At 40.1% G+C, this 18,668-nt stretch overlaps 1 protein-coding gene across 2 annotated transcripts in view; it reads left to right on the top strand.

The window, feature by feature from the left end:
- The window catches only part of PUS7L (pseudouridine synthase 7 like), a 104,659-nt gene that overhangs the window by 85,103 nt on the left and 888 nt on the right, over window positions 1-18,668 (top strand). For both annotated transcript variants that reach the window (XM_053716734.1, XM_053716733.1), the window contains exon 9: window positions 17,545-18,668. This exon is cut by the window's right edge and continues 888 nt beyond it. In XM_053716734.1, coding sequence (XP_053572709.1) covers window positions 17,545-17,877 — 333 coding nt within the window. In that variant the 3' untranslated portion in view covers window positions 17,878-18,668. The remainder of the gene's footprint in view (window positions 1-17,544) is intronic.

Genomic DNA, 18,668 nt, shown 5'->3' with positions numbered 1-18,668 from the left:
ATAGTTTTGTAATTAGAGAATAGGTAATCCCATTCGACTCTATCGAAGGCCTTCTCTGCGTCCAAGGACAGCAGGAAGGCCTCCGACAGAGCCCCAACCCCTTTCTCCCTTGAGCGTAGCCAATAATGTGAAATTGCATGTAATACTCTCCTTAGATTTGTCACTGATGTCCTACCCTTCATAAAACCGGTTTGGTCAGTATGGACAAGGGTAGGCAATATCATCTTTAAATGCTCTGCCAGTACTTTCATAAATATTTTATAATCAGAAATGAGTAATGATATAGGTCTATAAGACTCTGGTAATGCCTGATCTTTCCCAACTTTTGGGATTAAAGAGATAAAAGCACTAGTAAAATTTCGTTCTGGATATTTACCTTCAGTTGAGAAATCTTGATATAACCTCGAAAGTACCGGCGATACCTGATCTTTAAGTAATTTATAAAATTCAATGGGGAGTCCATCAGGGCCCGCCGCTTTACTATTTGCTAGTGGTATAATAGTCCTTTCAATTTCTTCCTTCGAGATAGGATTATTTAAGGTTTCTAATTGCTCCTGGGTACTTTGGTGTAATGTTACTGTTGTCCAAAAGTCTTGGAGAGAAGAAACTGACGAGTTTGCTTGTTTAGAATATAACTCCGTGTAATACTCTGCAAATGCAGATGCAATAGTCTCTGGGGTTTTAAATATAGCATTTTTATATCTAATAGCCGCAATATTTTTTCCTGTTGCCCGATTTTTGGTCAGTGATGCCAAGAGTTTCCCTGATCTGTTACCGAATCTATAATAATGACTATCTCTTTTTAATAATGTATTTACTGCTTGCTGTTTAAGATAGGCATCTAATTCTTCCTTACTCGCATGATATATTTCTCTAGTGCTAGCCGTGGACCTTATACAATAGGCTTGGTAGTCAGCCATAACTTTTTCCTGAAGTTGTTGAAGTTTCAGCCCTGCCTTTTTACGCAGATTAGCATCATAGGCTAATATATTACCTGCTAGTACAGATTTAGCTGCCCCCAGAAAACTCCTATGTTTTCAAGATGAGCAATATTGTCTGTATAGTAATCATTCCATGACTGTGCCAGGAAATTTTTACAACTTTCAGACATATATAAATAATATGGAAACCTTAATGTGTTCCTATTGCTATGCTGATAGCCTTCCAATAGAGATATTTCAATTGGGGCATGATCTGAAATAATTACGTTATGAATTTTATCCTTAGTTACCTTAGAAACCAAGGAGTTCGATACAAGAAATAAATCAATCCTAGAAAGAACTGGGACTGCTCTTGAAGCACAGGTATAATCTTTACCATCCGGATTGCGGAGTCTCCAAATATCTACTAGTTGGAGCACATCTCGGAATTTTTAAAAAATTCTCCCCTCAAATTTCCCCTTGTTTTGGGAATAGACTTTTGTACACACCCAGGCATTCGATATCTATCACACGCAGGGTTTGGGGCCAAATTAAAATCACCCCCCATTACTATATCCAAACCTTGGAACAGCACTAAAGCTTGAAGGAGACCTGTCCAAAATCCCATATCTTTTTTATTAGGTGCATAAATGTTACACAGGACCCACATCTTCCCCTTCGACTTTATCTGTAATATCAAATACCTACCCTCTGGATCTTTAATAGTTTTAACAATCTCAATCTGGAGTCGTTTACCAAAAAGGACTGCTATACCTCTACTTGCATTTGTATAGGAGACATAAACTACGGATCCCACCCAGTTTTTACATAATTTGTCATGTTCCTTATCCGATAAATGCGTCTCCTGCAAGAACGCTATGTCTGTGTTAAGCCGCCGTAGGTGAGAGAGTATCATTTGTCTTTTTATGGGAGAGTTGATACCCCCCACATTCCATGATACTAACTTAAGGGTCATCCTCTATTAAAAAATGCACCATATAAACCTTTAAGACAGAGGAAAAAAAGAAAAAAAAGAAACAGAGAGGGGGGAAGAGGGAGGAGAAAAAAAGAAAAAAGAGAACGTGTAAAGTCTTAAATACCAAGTGTCCATAAATATTAAATACACATAAAGTGAAGAAATACTTGCCTTATACAACAAAGCAAGATAAAGTTATATATAAATTGCGTGCAAAACACATATATATACAGGGAGTGCAGAATTATTAGGCAACGTCAAGTCTGGGCCAAGAAATATCTCAAGGTTTTATGGACTGATGAAATGAGAGTGAGTCTTGATGGGCCAGATGGATGGGCCCGTGGCTGGATTGGTAAAGGGCAGAGAGCTCCAGTCCGACTCAGACGCCAGCAAGGTGGAGGTGGAGTACTGGTTTGGGCTGGTATCATCAAAGATGAGCTTGTGGGGCCTTTTCGGGTTGAGGATGGAGTCAAGCTCAACTCCCAGTCCTACTGCCAGTTTCTGGAAGACACCTTCTTCAAGCAGTGGTACAGGAAGAAGTCTGCATCCTTCAAGAAAAACATGATTTTCATGCAGGACAATGCTCCATCACACGCGTCCAAGTACTCCACAGCGTGGCTGGCAAGAAAGGGTATAAAAGAAGAAAATCTAATGACATGGCCTCCTTGTTCACCTGATCTGAACCCCATTGAGAACCTGTGGTCCATCATCAAATGTGAGATTTACAAGGAGGGAAAACAGTACACCTCTCTGAACAGTGTCTGGGAGGCTGTGGTTGCTGCTGCACGCAATGTTGATGGTGAACAGATCAAAACACTGACAGAATCCATGGATGGCAGGCTTTTGAGTGTCCTTGCAAAGAAAGGTGGCTATATTGGTCACTGATTTGTTTTTGTTTTGTTTTTGAATGTCAGAAATGTATATTTGTGAATGTTGAGATGTTATATTGGTTTCACTGGTAAAAATAAATAATTGAAATGGGTATATATTTGTTTTTTGTTAAGTTGCCTAATAATTATGCACAGTAATAGTCACCTGCACACACAGATATCCCCCTAAAATAGCTAAAACTAAAAACAAACTAAAAACTACTTCCAAAAATATTCAGCTTTGATATTAATGAGTTTTTTGGGTTCATTGAGAACATGGTTGTTGTTCAATAATAAAATTAATCCTCAAAAATACAACTTGCCTAATAATTCTGCACTCCCTTTAAAGTGAGGAAGAAAAAAAAAATCCTAAGTGTAAAAAATTGTCCATAAGTGTTATAGACATACATAAAGTGAAAAATTACATGTCAAGAAGAGCACGGCTATGACTAAACACCGTGCACGCAAGGAGTGTAAAAACGTGAGGGGAGGGGACGTAGAATAATACTTTAAGTGCCAAAAAGTATCCATAAGTGTTAAAAACCAACGTGAAGAATTACATCCCTTATATAACGGTGTAAGATAACTGGGTGATAAATACTCAACCTGCATCTCAGACAAAAGTGCATAAAGTGAAAGTGACAAAAAAAAAAAAAAAAAAATTCCCATATATATGAAATAAACCACAGCCAAAAGCAGAAATTGTTCTCTGTTTTTTAAACCATACCACTGGGAAACATGAATAAATAAAATTTTGACCAGTTTTTATATAACTGGGTAAAAAACAAAAAAAAAAAACCATCCTATACAGATCCAGCATTAAATTTTCCTTTCCTCTATTACATTCCTTTTCTACAAACAAAACTGAGTTATCTAGACAAAGTACCCTAACGAAGATAATCCAACATAGCCAGATGGGGCCAATTACCCCATTTTTCAACAAATTTAACAAAAACATAAAATCAAAACATTACCAACCTAATATGAAAAAGAAAGAAAAACATCAGAAAAATTTAAGTAAATATATCTCTAAAAAATGGTCTTTGAACTACGATCCAAAAATTCTTTAGCCTCATGAGGTGTCAGGGTACCATCCTTTCTCTCCATTTATCTGCAACTATGTCTCTTTAGGACCCAGTAATGCAGCACACTATACCTTTATAAGGTTCACCTCCCACTCAATCATTGCTTAGTATTGGTGCTTCCAACTACAGAACAGCCACTCTCTTGATCAGTTGCAATACTGCTCAACTTAAACCTAACACACTATATAGTGTCTCTTGTGAATGCTGTTCACAAAATTTAAACCTCCAGCTTTGATTATTCAACACTAACAACAGCACGGCTGTAGGATCATTGAATCTACTATACCTTACTGTGTAAGAACCGGAGCTGAGCTGCAAACCCTCCTCCTTCCCTGAACTAGGTGAGCGGTGACGTCACACGCCTGCATCGCTCCACGCACGCTGACTTCGGAACACAGCGCTACAGCCTACTCCTCCTAAACGGCCGCAACTAAAGACTCTCTACATACCGGTGAGCTTTTACTCAGTTTAAACTTTTGTCATACGCACTGCTAGCATAAACTCTGTTTCTATATTGTTAGCCTGCTAAACAATTGGGTTTCCTCTAAACGCTGCAATTCCACCAATAGTATATCTCACTCCATTTCTCTCATATCGTGTTGCAGTCTGCAATTAGCTTAAGTCTGATTAGTATACTAATCTAAAGGTTAAGCATATCTTCTAGCTTACTATATTATGGCAATGTTACGCACTTCTTATCCTTAGAAGTTATACACCTGCTGTTGATATAACCTTTTGCATTGTTAGGTTAAATCTCCTGCCACATTACTCTCAGTGCACTCTGTACACATGTAGTGGCAATAGGAACCTTTAACCAGCATATACATATAACAAATTCTGCTGAATGGTTCTATGGTACAACCAGCTGCCTGGGATGATAATGTTGTAACCATACACCTGCTCAGCTACATATATATAATTGTTAACCTGAATTCCAGCAGTTGTGGTCCACATTTATAACCATGCTCAACCATTCTAATTCTTTTAGATAAAAAATAAAGTTGAGCCTGACATGAGGAGACTCAAAAAATTTTGGACCTTCAGATGTTAAAATTTTTAATTTAGCTGGGTATAACAAGAAAGCTTTTATACCCTCCTTATTCAGAATAGTACACAATGGAGAAAACTCTTTTCGTTTTCTTGATAATTCCATTGAGTAATCCTGAAACATCAATATCTTAGAGTTCTCAAATATGAGAGGAGAGTTCTTTGTGTATGCTTGTAAAATGACAACTTTTGAAAATGTAACACTTTAACCATAATCTGTCTAGGCTGTGCACATGTATTCCCTTCTTGGTACTCTGGGCCAATCCTGTGGGCCCGCTCTACACTACCCTTAAGAATACCTGCAGGCATTTTTAAAAGATTTGCGAGAATATTTTCAACAAAGTGTATCAGGTCTACTGACTTAATGGTTTCAGGAACCCCAATTAGGCGAATATTATTTCGCCTTGACCTGTTCTCAAGGTCTTCAAGGCGTTGATGGAGAACCTGGTTCTGCTTTGTAAGATTTTCAATTGCGTTAGCTTGGTTTGAAGAGATGTCTTCAAGATCAGACACTCTTCCTTCCAATTCTGTTAACCTGGATGAAATCTGTTTAATCTCTCCAGAAATAGCATCTAAACCATTTTGTAAATTCTCCATTTTGGGAAGGAATAATGAGCTTATCTGTTGCACGATCTGATGCGTGTCTTTATTGCTGGGGGTAGATTCTATTGATTCGTTTAATACCTCAGGGGAGCCTCTCTGTCTTCTCTCATTTTGTTTATATTTAGTTGCCATCTTGTTAACCCCCAGGAATTTATCCATACATACACTTATATACTGATTCCAAAATAATAAGAAGAAAGGAAAAGGGAGAAGCCGAGGGAAAACCAACTTTTTTTTTTTCTCCTTCTTTGCTTCTCTTTTTTTTTTTTCACTTTTCCTCTCGCCCCCCCTTTCCTCCCCTCTTTTTTTCTTTTTTTTTTTCCTGGGGTTCGTTACTGATCTAAGTCCTTTCTCACTCTGTTCCCCTCTCTTCCTCCTCCCTCTCTTTCTACCCTCTCTCTCTCTCTCTCTCTCCCTCCCTCTGTCCCCAACTCCTTCTTAAAAAACCTGCTACCCCCTTTTCCCTGAAAAAATGTACCGTGGACTCTCTATTAAATACTAGACAACTTAAACATTCTTCCAGAGACTATAGGATATTTGTTGCCCAGAGTATCTTAGCTAGATACCTTTAAAAAAAAAGAAAGAAAAAAAAAGACAATAGTCAGCTTATCCTTTTTTACACCCCTTTTGTTCCTTTTCTTTTCTTTTTAGCCCCACAGTCAAAGGTTTTTTCCTTTTTCTGCTCTTGCTTTTTCTTTCTTTTCCCCCCTCTAGATAAGGACAGCAGTCTCAACAACAGTCAGTATAATATGCTTGTTACCTTCTTTTTATCAGTCTCATAGAAAGTCCCATCTTAACTTTTTCTCCAGTGCCTTTTTCTCTCCTTCTTAAGCACTTTGTTGAAGGCCAGTCTGCCTGCAGCCTAGTTTACTGCGCCAATCTGTTATTGCTGACTTCTACTCACAGGGTCCACAAAGCGGCTTGCCCTCTCGGCCAATTCCTGCCACCCGGCCTCTCTCGGCTGTCTCCTGCGTGTCACCTGACCTGCTCCGTCAGCACCACACAGCCTCCACACGCAAACAGGAAGAGGGGCGCAACCGCCACCAACAGGCAGCCCCGACACCCCCACAGCCGACGGCAACCACTCCAAACTCCACCATGCAACGGCAAAAAACCGCAAGGACAGGCCTCAGGTAAGTGCGGTGTTGTGTGATCTGGGCCACCTGTGTTTATTTTTTGAGGCCGTACTTTTATCTTCTAAGGGGCTCCACCTTTCCCCAGCGTATCGTTCTGCCGTGCCTGCCCCTGCAACACCAGGCTCACCCTTGATTTTCAGACTTCAGCTCTCACTCAGTGTCCCCGGGTTAGGCTAACGGCACTTCTCCGCCGGTAAGAGCCTCCCTTCTCCTTTTCACCGTTATTTTCCTTGGGCCTGGTTGGTGGCTATGTATTTCCACAGCTACGCTCTGCCGGGTGGGAATTACCCTTCTCAACGAAATATGCCACTGCCGTTACCCCCCTAGCAGCGGGGGTTTCACTTGCGGCTTTACTTTTATCACTTTTGCGGTTATGGGCCCTCCACCTTTGCTTGTGCTTCCCTTTTTCCTTTTTTAAGGGTCCACTTCCACGCTTAACCTGCGTGTTTTGACTTTCGGTGAGGGAGAAATCTTATACTCCCCTTCTCCTGTGAAGTATGCAGCCCAGACGCTTCCCGTCAAGGGCTTTCCCTCTTGGGCAGTTTTTTAGTCCGTATCCTAGGGAGCTTAGATACGGAGCTACACAGAGCACACTGTTCACCCTGCTAGCACAAGGCCCGCCCACCGGAAGTCTCAATTGTAGTGTGGACTGCCTTTTTATGTTTCGTACAGTATCTCTCCTCTCTGGGAATAATTGACCCGGTACCTACAACAGAAAGAGGTTTGGGGTTTTATTCAAACCTTTTCATGGTTCCAAAAAAGGAGGGAACTTTTAATCCAATTCTGGACCTAAAGTGTCTAAACAAGTTTCTCAGTGTTCCCTCTTTCAAGATGGAGACAGTACGGTCAATCCTTCCTCTGATTCAGGAAGGAAAGTTTATGACCACCATAGACCTGAAGGATGCATACCTTCACGTTCCGATACACAGGGAACATTTTCAGTTTCTGAGGTTTGCCTTTCTGGACCAGCACTTCCAGTTGATAGCGTTTGGCCTAGCTACTGCTCCAAGGATATTTTCAAAGGTTCTGGGTACTTTTCTAGCCATTGCCAGAACACGAGGTATTGCAGTAGCGCCTTACCTGGACGGTATCTTGGTACAGGCACCATCTTTTTTTCTATCGGAAAAGTCCCTTTTCAGTCTTCTTCGATCACATGGATGAAAGATAAATTTGGAAAAGAGTTATCTTACTCCAAGTACAAAGTAAATTTCCTGGGGACAATAATATACTCCATATTCATGAGAATATTTCTTACAGATCAGAGACGTTGCAAGCTAACTACTCTCAGTGACCCAGTTCGGACTCAAGGTGTCCTGTATGGACATCATTCCCTTTGCCAGATTCCATATCAGACCCTTACAACTATGTATGCTGAGACAACGGAATGGCGACCATTCATATCTGTCTCAACAGATTGTGCTGGACAACCCGTTGAGAGACTCGCTCTCTTGGTGGCTCTGTCCAGATTATCTGTCCCAAGACACATGCTTCTTGAGACCGTCCTGTAAGATTGTGACAACGGAGTCCTCCCTTCTGATCAATATATTGGAGCTCCGGGCAATCTTCAATGCCTTGAAGGCTTGGCCCCGTCTGTGTTCGTCCCAGTTTATCAGATTCCAATGAGACAATATAACCTTGGTTGCCTTCATCAACCATCAGGGGGGAAACGAGAAATCCCTTGGCGATGAGAGAAGTATCTCAGATACTAGAGTGGGCGGAGACTTACATATGTATGCTGCCGGCAATCCACATTCCGAGTGTGGACAACTGGGAAGCGGACTTCCTCAGCAGACAATCCTTTCACCCAGGGGAATGGTCTCTCCTTCCCAAGGTGTTTGCAGAGAAATGCAGCGAGTGGGGGGCTTCGGAGATGGATCTCATGGCATCCCGTCTCAATACCAAGCTACCCAGGGTACGGGTCAAGGTCGAGGGATCCTCAGGCGGAACTGATAGATGCCCTATCAGTACCATGGCGGTTCAGAATCATATATCTTTTTTCATTACCGCTTCTCCCTCGTGTGGTGGCTCGCATCAAGCAGGAGCGAGCATCAGTGATTCTGATTGCTCCACCGTGGCTGTGAAGGACGTGGTTTGCGGATCTGTTGGGGATGTCCTCCTCTCAGTGGAGGTTACCTTGTTGCAGAGATCTGCTGATACAGGGTCCATTCGTTCATCAAAATCTAGATTCTCTGAGGCTGACTGCCCGGTGATTGAATGCTTAGTCTTAGCCAAGAGAAGGTTTTCTGAGAGTGTTATCGACACTGGTTCAAGCAGTTACTCGTCGTATCTACCATAAAATGTGGAGGACTTGTACTGGTGTGAAGATCGTGGCTTTTCCTAGCATAAGGTTAAGGTTGCCAGAATGTTATTTTTTCTCCAGGATGGACTGGAGAAGGTTCTATCTGCTTGTTCCCTGAAGGGACAGATATCGGCCCTGTCGGTGTTACTGCACAAGAGATTGGCTGACCTTCCGGATGTGCAGTACTTTAAGGCTCTGACTAGGATCAGACCTGTGTTTAGATCTGGGGCTCTGCCTTGGAGCCTCAATCTTGTTCTTAGTGTTTTGCAGCAGGCTCCGTTTGAGCCTATGCATACTGTTGACATTTAATTGTTATCTTGGAAGGTTCTTTTTCTTTTACAAAGATATGACGAGTCCACGGATTTCATCCTTACTCGTGGGATATTAACCTCCTGCTGACAGGAAGTGGCAAAGAGCACCACAGCAGAGCTGTATATATATATATATATATATATATATATATATATATATATATATATATATATAGCCCCTCCCTTCCCCTCCACCCCCAGTCATTCTCTTTGCCTGTGTTATACTAGGAAGACATGGTAAAGTGAGGTGTTAGTTTTAGTTTCTTCAATCAAGAAGTTTTTTTATTTTAAATGGTACCGGTGCATACTATTTTCCTCAGGGGGATAAGGAAGAAGATTTCTGCCCTGAGGTTTGATGATCTTAGCATTTGTAACTAAGATCCACGCTGGTTCCCAGAAGACTTCTGAAGGTAACCATGAGACATCTTCAGTGTGGAGACCGGTTTCATGCTACAAGCAGCATTAAGGTATGTGCATCCTTTTTTTCTGAGGAGACTTGGTGTATCAGAACTAGCTACCTTTTTTTCCCTGTATGGGAATGGGGTAAGCAGTAAAACCTATTTTAAAAAGAGGGGTGTTACTGGAGTCCCTATATTTTATTTATCATTAGTTGATATATGGGCATTATGTGACATGGAAGACAATGTAAAAAACGATGTTTTATTTTTTTTATTTTTTTGGCACTTTAAACTTATTGGTTTTATGCTTGAGGGTTGTATTGTGTGTGTATTTCTACTTTAGTGCAAAACCACATTCCCATGTGTTGTTGTTTGGGCCTACTCTGATTTTTTACCTTAAGGGGCGGAGCCTATTTTGGTGCATTTCCTTCAGGCTTAGCAGCAGCAAACAGTGACTCGGTCGATCCTGGACTGTGTAGCAGGTCTGAAGGGTTGGAAACTTGATTCAAAGTACTCTGGGGGCAGTTAGGCGGTGCAGGGGGTATTTTTATCTATCTTTTGACTAGATGTTGATATAAGTACTTCTAAAGCCTTATTTCTGCCTTTGCTTAATTTTGCAGTAATTTTTGGATTAACCAATGATATTAAGTTAAATTTGGGAATAATTTAACGTTTTTTGTGCATTTTGGAAAAATTGTTCACTTTTTCTTTTCTTAAAGGCACAGTACACATTTTTCCTAATGTTTATTTTATGCTATAAATAAGTGTTTAAACAACTTTTGTGGTATTACTATTCTGACATTGAGGTTTCTCATTGATCTATGTGTTTAGAAGCTATTGTGCAACCCCCTCTATTATTGTGTAACTTTTGTACTGAAAGGGCTTTACAATGTAAAAAGCATATTTTAAATTAAGTAAGTGTGCCTAAGGATGATTCTCAGTCTGAAGAGAATCAGGATATGCCATCCAATTCTCCCCAAGTGTCACAACCTTTAACGCCCACACAAGCGACGCCTAGTACTTTTAGTGCGTCTAATTCCTTTACTCTGCAGGAAATGGCTGCAGTTATGTCAACTACCCTTACAGAGGTATTGTCTAAATTACTAGTGTTGCATGGCAATTGCAGTAGGTCAAGTATTAATGTTAATACTAAATCCTCTGATGCTTTGTTAGCTATTTCTGATGTTTCCTCACAGTGCTACGAGTTGGGGATCAGGGAATTACTGTCTGAGGGTGAAATTTCTGATTCAGGGAATATTTTGCCTCAGACAGATTCGGATGTTATGTCATTTAAATTTAAGCTTGAACATCTCCGCCTGTTGCTTCGGTTTTAGCGACTCTGGATGATTGTGATCCTATTGTGATTCCTCCAGAGAAATTGTGTAAAATGGATACATTTTTGAAAGTTCCTACTTACACTGATGTTTTTCCGGTTCCTAAGAGAATTTCGGAAATTATTAGTAAGGAATGGGATAGACCAAGTATACCGTTTTCTCCCTCTTCTAATTTTAAGAAAATGTTTCCTATATCAGATACCATTCGTGACTAATGGCAGACCTAAGGTAGAGGGAGCTATATCTTCCCTAGCTAAACGTACTACTATACCTATTGAGGATTGTTGTGCTTTCAAGGACCCTATGGATAAGAAATTAGAGGGTCTACTAAAGAAATTATTTGTTAATCAGGGATTTCTTTTACAACCTACGGCTTGCAGCAACTTTTTGGTTTGAGGCTCTAGAAGAGTCTCTTAAAGTTGAGACTCCATTAGATGACATTCTAGATAGAATTAAGGCTCTTAAGCTAGCTAATTCTTTTATTACTGATGTCGCTTTTCAAATTGCTAAATTAGCGGCAAAAATTCAGGTTTTGCTATTTTAGCACGTAGAAATCTCCAATCATCTTTCAAAATTATCTGCAGACCAGATAAAGAGAGAGGCGTTCTTACACTGTGTAAAATATTTTTTTACTATGGGAGTAATCTGTCCTGTTCCAAAATTAGAACAGGGACAGGGGTTTTACTCAAACCTATTTGTGGTCCACAAAAAAGAGGGGACGTTCAGACCCATTTTTGACCTCAAGTGTCTAAACAAATTTCTAAGAGTTCCATCATTCAAGATGGAGACAATTCGAACGATTTTGCCAATGGTTCAGGAGGATCAATATGACTACTGTGGATTTGAAGGATGCTTACCTTCATATTCCAATCCACAAAGATCATCATCGGTTTCTAAGGTTTGCCTTCTTGGACAAACATTATCAGTTCTTCACAAAGGTTCTAGGGTCTCCTTTGGCGGTTCTCAGACCGCAAGGGATAGCGATGGCGCCTTATCTGGACGATATTCTGATTCAGGCGTCAACATATCATCTGACAAAATCTCACACGGACACAGTGTTGTCTTTTTTGAAAACTCACGTCTGGAAGGTGAACATAGAGCAAAGTTCACTTGTTCTACAGACAAGGGTTCCTTTCTTGGGAACTCTGATAGACTCGGTAGCCATGAAAGTATCTCTGACGGAGGTCAGAAAATCAAAGATTTTGAATACTTGCCGAGTACTTCAGTCCATTCCTCGGCCATCAGTGGCTCAGCGTATGGAGGTAATCGGATTAATGGTAGCGGCAATGGACATTGTTCCGTTTGCTCGCTTTCATCTCAGACCTCTGCAACTGTGCATGCTCGGTCAATGGAATGGGGATTATGCGGATTTATCTCCAAAGATAATTCTGGATCAAGAGACAAGAAACTCTCTTCTTTGGTGGTTGTCGCTGGATCATCTGTCCCAGGGGACTTGTTTCCGCAGACCCTCGTGGGTGATAGTGACAACAGATGCCAGCCTTCTGGGCTGGGGTGCAGTTTGGAATTCCCTGAAGACTCAGGGTGTTTGGACTCAAGTGAAGTCTCTACATCCAATCAATATTTTGGAACTTAGGGCAATATTCAATGCGCTTCAGGCGTGGCCTCAGTTGGCTTCGGCCAAATTCATCAGATTCCAGTCGGACAACATAACGACTGTGGCATATGTCAATCATCAGGGGGGAACAAGGAGTTCCTTAGCGATGATAGAAGTATCCAAGATAATAAGTTGGGCAGAGGCCCACTCTTTTCATCTGTCAGTGATCTACATCCCAGGGGTAGAGAACTGGGAAGCAGATTTTCTAAATCGACAGACTTTTCATCCGGGGGAGTGGGAACTTCACCCGGAGGTATTTGCTTCATTGATTCTCAGATGGGGCAGACCGGAGTTGGATTTGATGGCATCTCGTCAGAATACCAAGCTTCCAAGATACGGATCCCGGTCAAGGGATCCTCAGGCTGAACTGATAGATGCCTTGGCAGTTCCTTGGTTGTTCAGCCTAGCTTATGTGTTTCTGCCGTTTCCTCTCCTCCCACGCGTGATTGCTCGAATCAAATAGAAGAGAGCTTAAGTGATCCTTATAGTGCCTGCGTGGCCACGCAGGACTTGGTATTCGGATCTAGTGGACATGTCCTCTCTGCCACCGTGGAAACTTCCGTTGAGACAGGACCTTCTCATTCAAGGTCCTTTCCAACATCCAAATCTAATTTCTCTGCAACTGACTGCGTGGAGATTGAACGCTTGATTTTATCAAAGCGAGGATTCTCTGATTCAGTTATCAATACTTTGATACAGGCTAGAAAGCCTGTCACTAGGAAACTCTATCATAAGATATGGCGTAAATATCTTTATTAGTGTGAATCCAAGGGTTACTCATGGAGTAAAGTTAGGATTTTGTCTTTTCTCCAAGAAGGATTGGAGAAAGGGTTATCAGCAAGTTCCTTAAAGGGACAGTCAACCTTGACAATAATGTGTTCCCTATCATTAGTTTGGTCCTTAATAAGGTCTCCTACCTGTGTCCCAGTACGCTGCTCACAACGGTGTGATTGTTATTTTCATAAGATTGCCGATGTTTGCCGTTTTAAAATGGCCCCTCAACTCCTCCTCCAATGACATCACTCATGTCTCCTTTGCAAAACACTGAGCGGTGTCTCTATGGGCTCGCAAATAATCGTACCCCGACGCATGCGCATTGTGCAGCCGGTGACGTCACTGCACAAGTTCAGCCGGAACTTTTGTATGCCGATTTAGTTCCTAGGGAACAATTTGTCACTCGCACTTGCCACAGCTCTGTGTAAACAACGGATTATAATAATTTTATTAGTTATATGTCAGCTCTTTTTTATATTCTCTTCTTTTTAACTGACAACTTGTTTTATATTCCCTTCCCTCCCTTGGGGTTTTTCGTCTTAACTTTGACAACTTGACTTCAATAATTTTGTTAGTTGATGTATAACAATGAAAATAAAGCAATTTAAACATGCCACTAGTTCTTTTTTATGAGTGTCTGCTATTCTAAATGGATTTGATGTATTTATTTCTAAACATTAATATTTTAACGTATATGGAAAAAAAAGAAAAACGCAAGTCATTTTTATTTGATGATGGGTGTATAATATGAACTGGTATTTAATTACATTATTAAATATTCAGAGTACATTTATATCACTATACAGGTGCATGTAATAAGGGATCACCTAATAAGTCACAATTAAAGAGGGTCATGTGCAATGCAGTTCAGTTGCATCACTGGAAGCCAATTGGATTAGGCTTTCTATTTGTTTTATTGATTACACATTTATACAAGATAGTTGCTTTATATTCTCATGTTCCATTCAGTGTTAATGGTTTGTCTAATATGAATTATGTAGGGTGGTTGCAAAGAGGAAAAACCATTAAGATAAGGCTTGTTTAGTTTTAGCTTCCTGATCCAGGTCTTGAGGCAATAGGGGGGAAATGCCCTGGCACCAATACTATTTTATCCCCTGTTTGGGAGAAGAAACAAATAACCACATAAAACAAGAAGCTGACATTTGTGGAATATAAAACCCAGGACGCTCCCCAACACTTCCGGTGGGGGTTTTGCGTATGCGCAGTTAATTGGCGCACAACGTGGTGACGTAATCAACGTCATAAATGTACACAGGCACGAAATTTGAAAAACAGAAAACGAAGAGGCCTGAGAATGAAGAAGACGACGGTAGGAGGAGTTGGGGGGCCATTTTCAAACGGCAAACCTCGGCAATCATATGAAAATAACATTCAGACTGTTCTGAGCAGCGTACTGGGACACAGGTAGGAGACCTTATTAAGGACCAAACTAATGATAGGGAACACATTATTGTCAAGGTTGACTGTCCCTTTAAAAGGACAAATTTCAGCTTTGTCAATTTTGTTTCACAAACGTTTGGCAAATGTATCAGATGTTGTCTTTTTGTCAGGCTCTATCTAGAATTAAGCCTGTATTTAGACCTATTACTCCTCCTTGGAGTTTGAATTTAGTTGTTCGAGTTCTGCAAGGGGTTCCGTTTGAACCTATGCATTCCATAGATATTAAACTATTATCTTGGAAAGTTCTGTTTGTGGTTGCTATTTCTTCTGCTCCAAGAGTTTCTGAGCTTTCAGCTTTACAGTGTGATTCACCTTATCTCATATTTTATTCTGATAAGGTGGTTTTACTTACCAAACCTGGTTATCTTCCTAAGGTTGTTTTGAATAAGAATATTAATCAGGAAATTGTTGTTCCTTCTTTGTGTCCAAATCCTTCTTCTAAGAAGGAGCGTCTATTACATAACTTGGATGTGGTCCGTGCCTTAACGTTTTACTTACAGGCAACTAAGGATTTCCATCAATCATCTTCATTATTCATTGTTTAGTCTGGAAAGCGTAGGGGTCAGAAAGCTACGGCTACCTCTCTTTCTTTTTGGCTGAGAAGTATCATCCGCTTAGCATATGAGACTGCTGGACAGCAGCCTCCTGAAAGAATTACGGCTCATTCTCCTAGGGCTGTGGCTTACACATGGGCTTTTAAAAACGATGCATCTGTTGAACAGATTTGTAAGGCTGCGACTTGGTCGTCGCGTCACACTTTTTCCAAATTTTCCAAATTTGATACTTTTGCTTCTTCTGAGGCTATCTTTGGGAGGAAGGTTCTTCAAGCAGTGGTGCCTTCTGTTTAGGTCTCTGTCTTGTCCCTCCCTTTCATCCGTGTCCTATTGCTTTGGTGTTGGTTTCCCACAAGTAAGGATGAAATCCGTGGACTCGTAATATCTTTGTAAAAGAAAACAAAATTTATGCTTACCTGATAAATTACTTTCTTTTACGATATGAAGAGTCCACGGCCCACCCTGTTATTTTAAGACAGATTTATTTTATTTTTTGTAAACTTCAGTCACCTCTGCACCTTTTTAGCTTTTCCTTTTCTCTTCCTATAACCTTTGGCCGAATGACTGAGGGTGGAGGGGAAGGACGGGGCTATATATACAGCTCTGCTGTGGTGCTCTTTGCCACTTCCTGTCAGCAGGAGGTTAATATCCCACAAGTAAGGATGAAATCCGTGGACTCGTCATATCGTAAAAGAAAGTAATTTATCAGGTAAGCATAAATTTAGTTTTTTCTTGGCTATTGCCTCTGCGCTCAGAGTTACTGAGATTTCTGCTTTGCAATGTGACCCTCCTTATCTTGTTTTCCATGCTGATAAGGTGGTTTTATGTACTAAATTAGGGTTCTATCTTCAGGCTACTAAGGAATTCAGACAATCTTCCTCTTTGTTTGTTATCTATACAGGGAAGCGTAAGGGGCAGAAGGCTACTACTACTTCCCTATCTTTCTGGTTGAGCAGTGTCATCTGCTTAGCTTATGAGACAGCAGGGCGACAGCCTCCTGAGAGGATAACGGCTTCTTCCACTAGAGAAGTGGCTACCTCCTGGGCTTTTAAGAATGAAGCCTCTATGGATCAGATTAGCAAGGCGGCTACCTGGTTCTCCTTACACTAAATTTTACAAGTTTGATGCATTTGCTTCGCTGAAGCAGCTTTCAGGAGAAAAGTTTTGCAGGCTGTGGTGTCCTCAGAATAGGGTTCGCCTCTTTTTTTTTTTTGTTCCTTCCTGTTATTCCTTCAGTGTCCTCTGGAGCTGTGGTATTGTTTTCCCAACAGTAAGGAATTAAGTTGTGGACTCTCTCTGCCTTATGGAAGGAAAACATAAATTATGCTTACCAGATAAATTCCTTTCGTTCCTGGCAGGGAGAGTCCACAACCCCTCTTGCAATTTATTTTTGTTGGACGGCTCCTTTTTTATACTATTTCTTATATTATTTCTTCTGGCACCATTATACCCTGATGTTTCTCCTACTTTTCCTTGTTCCCTCGGCAGAATGACTGGGGGATAGGGAAAGTGGGAGGGATATTTAAGCCTTTGGCTGGGGTGTCTTTGCCTCCTCCTGGTGGCCAGGTGTTGTATTTCCCAACAGTAAGGAATGTCGTGGACTCTCCCTGCCAGGAAGGAAAGGAATTGTTCTGGTAACCATAGATTATGTTTTTTCACTTTCTCCTTTGAACTTAAGGTATCACTTTTTGTATAGAAAATACATTTATAGTTGCTAACTTTCATCTTTTGAATGCTCAGTCACTATTGTGTGAAACCACCTTAAAAAACAGCAGCTTTGCAGTAATGAACAGTATGTTAAATTCTTACTTCAAAAGGACATGCAGAGACACAATAAGTTATCATTCATATTAAAAGCAATATATCTAAAATGTTATCTGCACAAAGATTGTTACTTTAGGAAAAAAAGAAACTTAAAAGGATAGCATTTCAACAAAAAAAAATCCTGTTTTGCTATAGCAGCACAAAATGGCTGAATGGCTATGTACAATAATAATATTTGGCAAACAGAAAGAGTTTAAACTTTTTTTTTAAAAGAAAAGTGTGAATAATGTGATATTTTTCAATTCCCCTTTTAGACATAGGTTCTTTTTTACTTTTATTGCAGGACTATAGAGGATTGCTTGTTTTTGTTAATAGATTTCTTTCTGATTGCTCTTTAGGTAGTCCTTCCAATGCTTGGACACAGTATTAGATATCCTACAAATAAGGTTGGCCAGTGGTATGAGGAAACTCTTGCCACAGCTGGATTGCAGACATGCAAATTTCGAGTTGGTGCATTGCAACTTAACCTACCTGGATGCTATAGACATATTTTAAAGTTTCCTCGCAATTTATCTTATGAATTAACATTGGAAAATCCTACCAAAAGCGAAGAAAGAATAAATGCTGAATTTGTAAGCACATCAACACAATGTATGAGAGTGACATTTGAGCTGGATTTGTCCTGTTATGCCACAGTTTGTCTTCGGGAAATGATGAAATGTAACTTTTAAACCAGGGAGGCTATTTATTTAATCGACTGTTGTTTACATCAGACTATGTAACAGTACTTTAGTTTAGTGATAAATTGAAATATAATTATGTTTTAAGATGCCCATTCTAATATTCAGCAAGTAGAATTACAGATTCTAAACAGTCACTGCTTCCAAAGAGTTTCTCAAAATAGCTTGCAGCTGCTCAGTGACTGCACAGATTTTTGCCCTATTTTGTAATCAGAAACGATCTTACTAGGAAGGCTGTAATACTATGCACAAAGGGTGCGTCTCTCCTCCTGTCATACAATCGGTGTAATCATCACTGTAGATTACTGTATGCTTTTTGAAGTTTAAGGGGACTAAAATCACTGACATACAGACCTTATCTATTCAGACTGAATTTATATATTTATTTCTGCGTAAGCCCTAGTAATATACAAAGATTTTTAATAAACTTTTGTTTGGTGTTTTTTATATTATTTAAAAAAAAAATCATTTATTGCACTGTATTAAGGTTCATAGAAATATAGAACTGGCTTTCCCAAAGTAATATATTTTATATTGCTCAGTAATATGATGTGTCTGTTTTTATATCTTATATGCCTGTCACACAACTTAATATATTGCAATGATATAACATTTAAAATTCTGTTAACTAAAAAAATATATAAGTAATATTTCAATGTCAAATATAAACAATTTAGGGCCAAATTACGAGTGGTGCACTAACAGTTGCGTGCAAATGATCTCTGGTTTATCTGTTTGCATGCGTATTACAAGTTGAAAGTAAAAGTGATGACTTCAGCGCA

Source organism: Bombina bombina, chromosome 6 (genome assembly GCF_027579735.1).
Source record: "Bombina bombina isolate aBomBom1 chromosome 6, aBomBom1.pri, whole genome shotgun sequence".
NCBI classification, from domain to species: domain Eukaryota; kingdom Metazoa; phylum Chordata; class Amphibia; order Anura; family Bombinatoridae; genus Bombina; species Bombina bombina.
The sequence above is the reverse complement of the archived record's forward strand: the minus strand, read 5'-3'. Positions and strand labels throughout refer to the sequence as shown.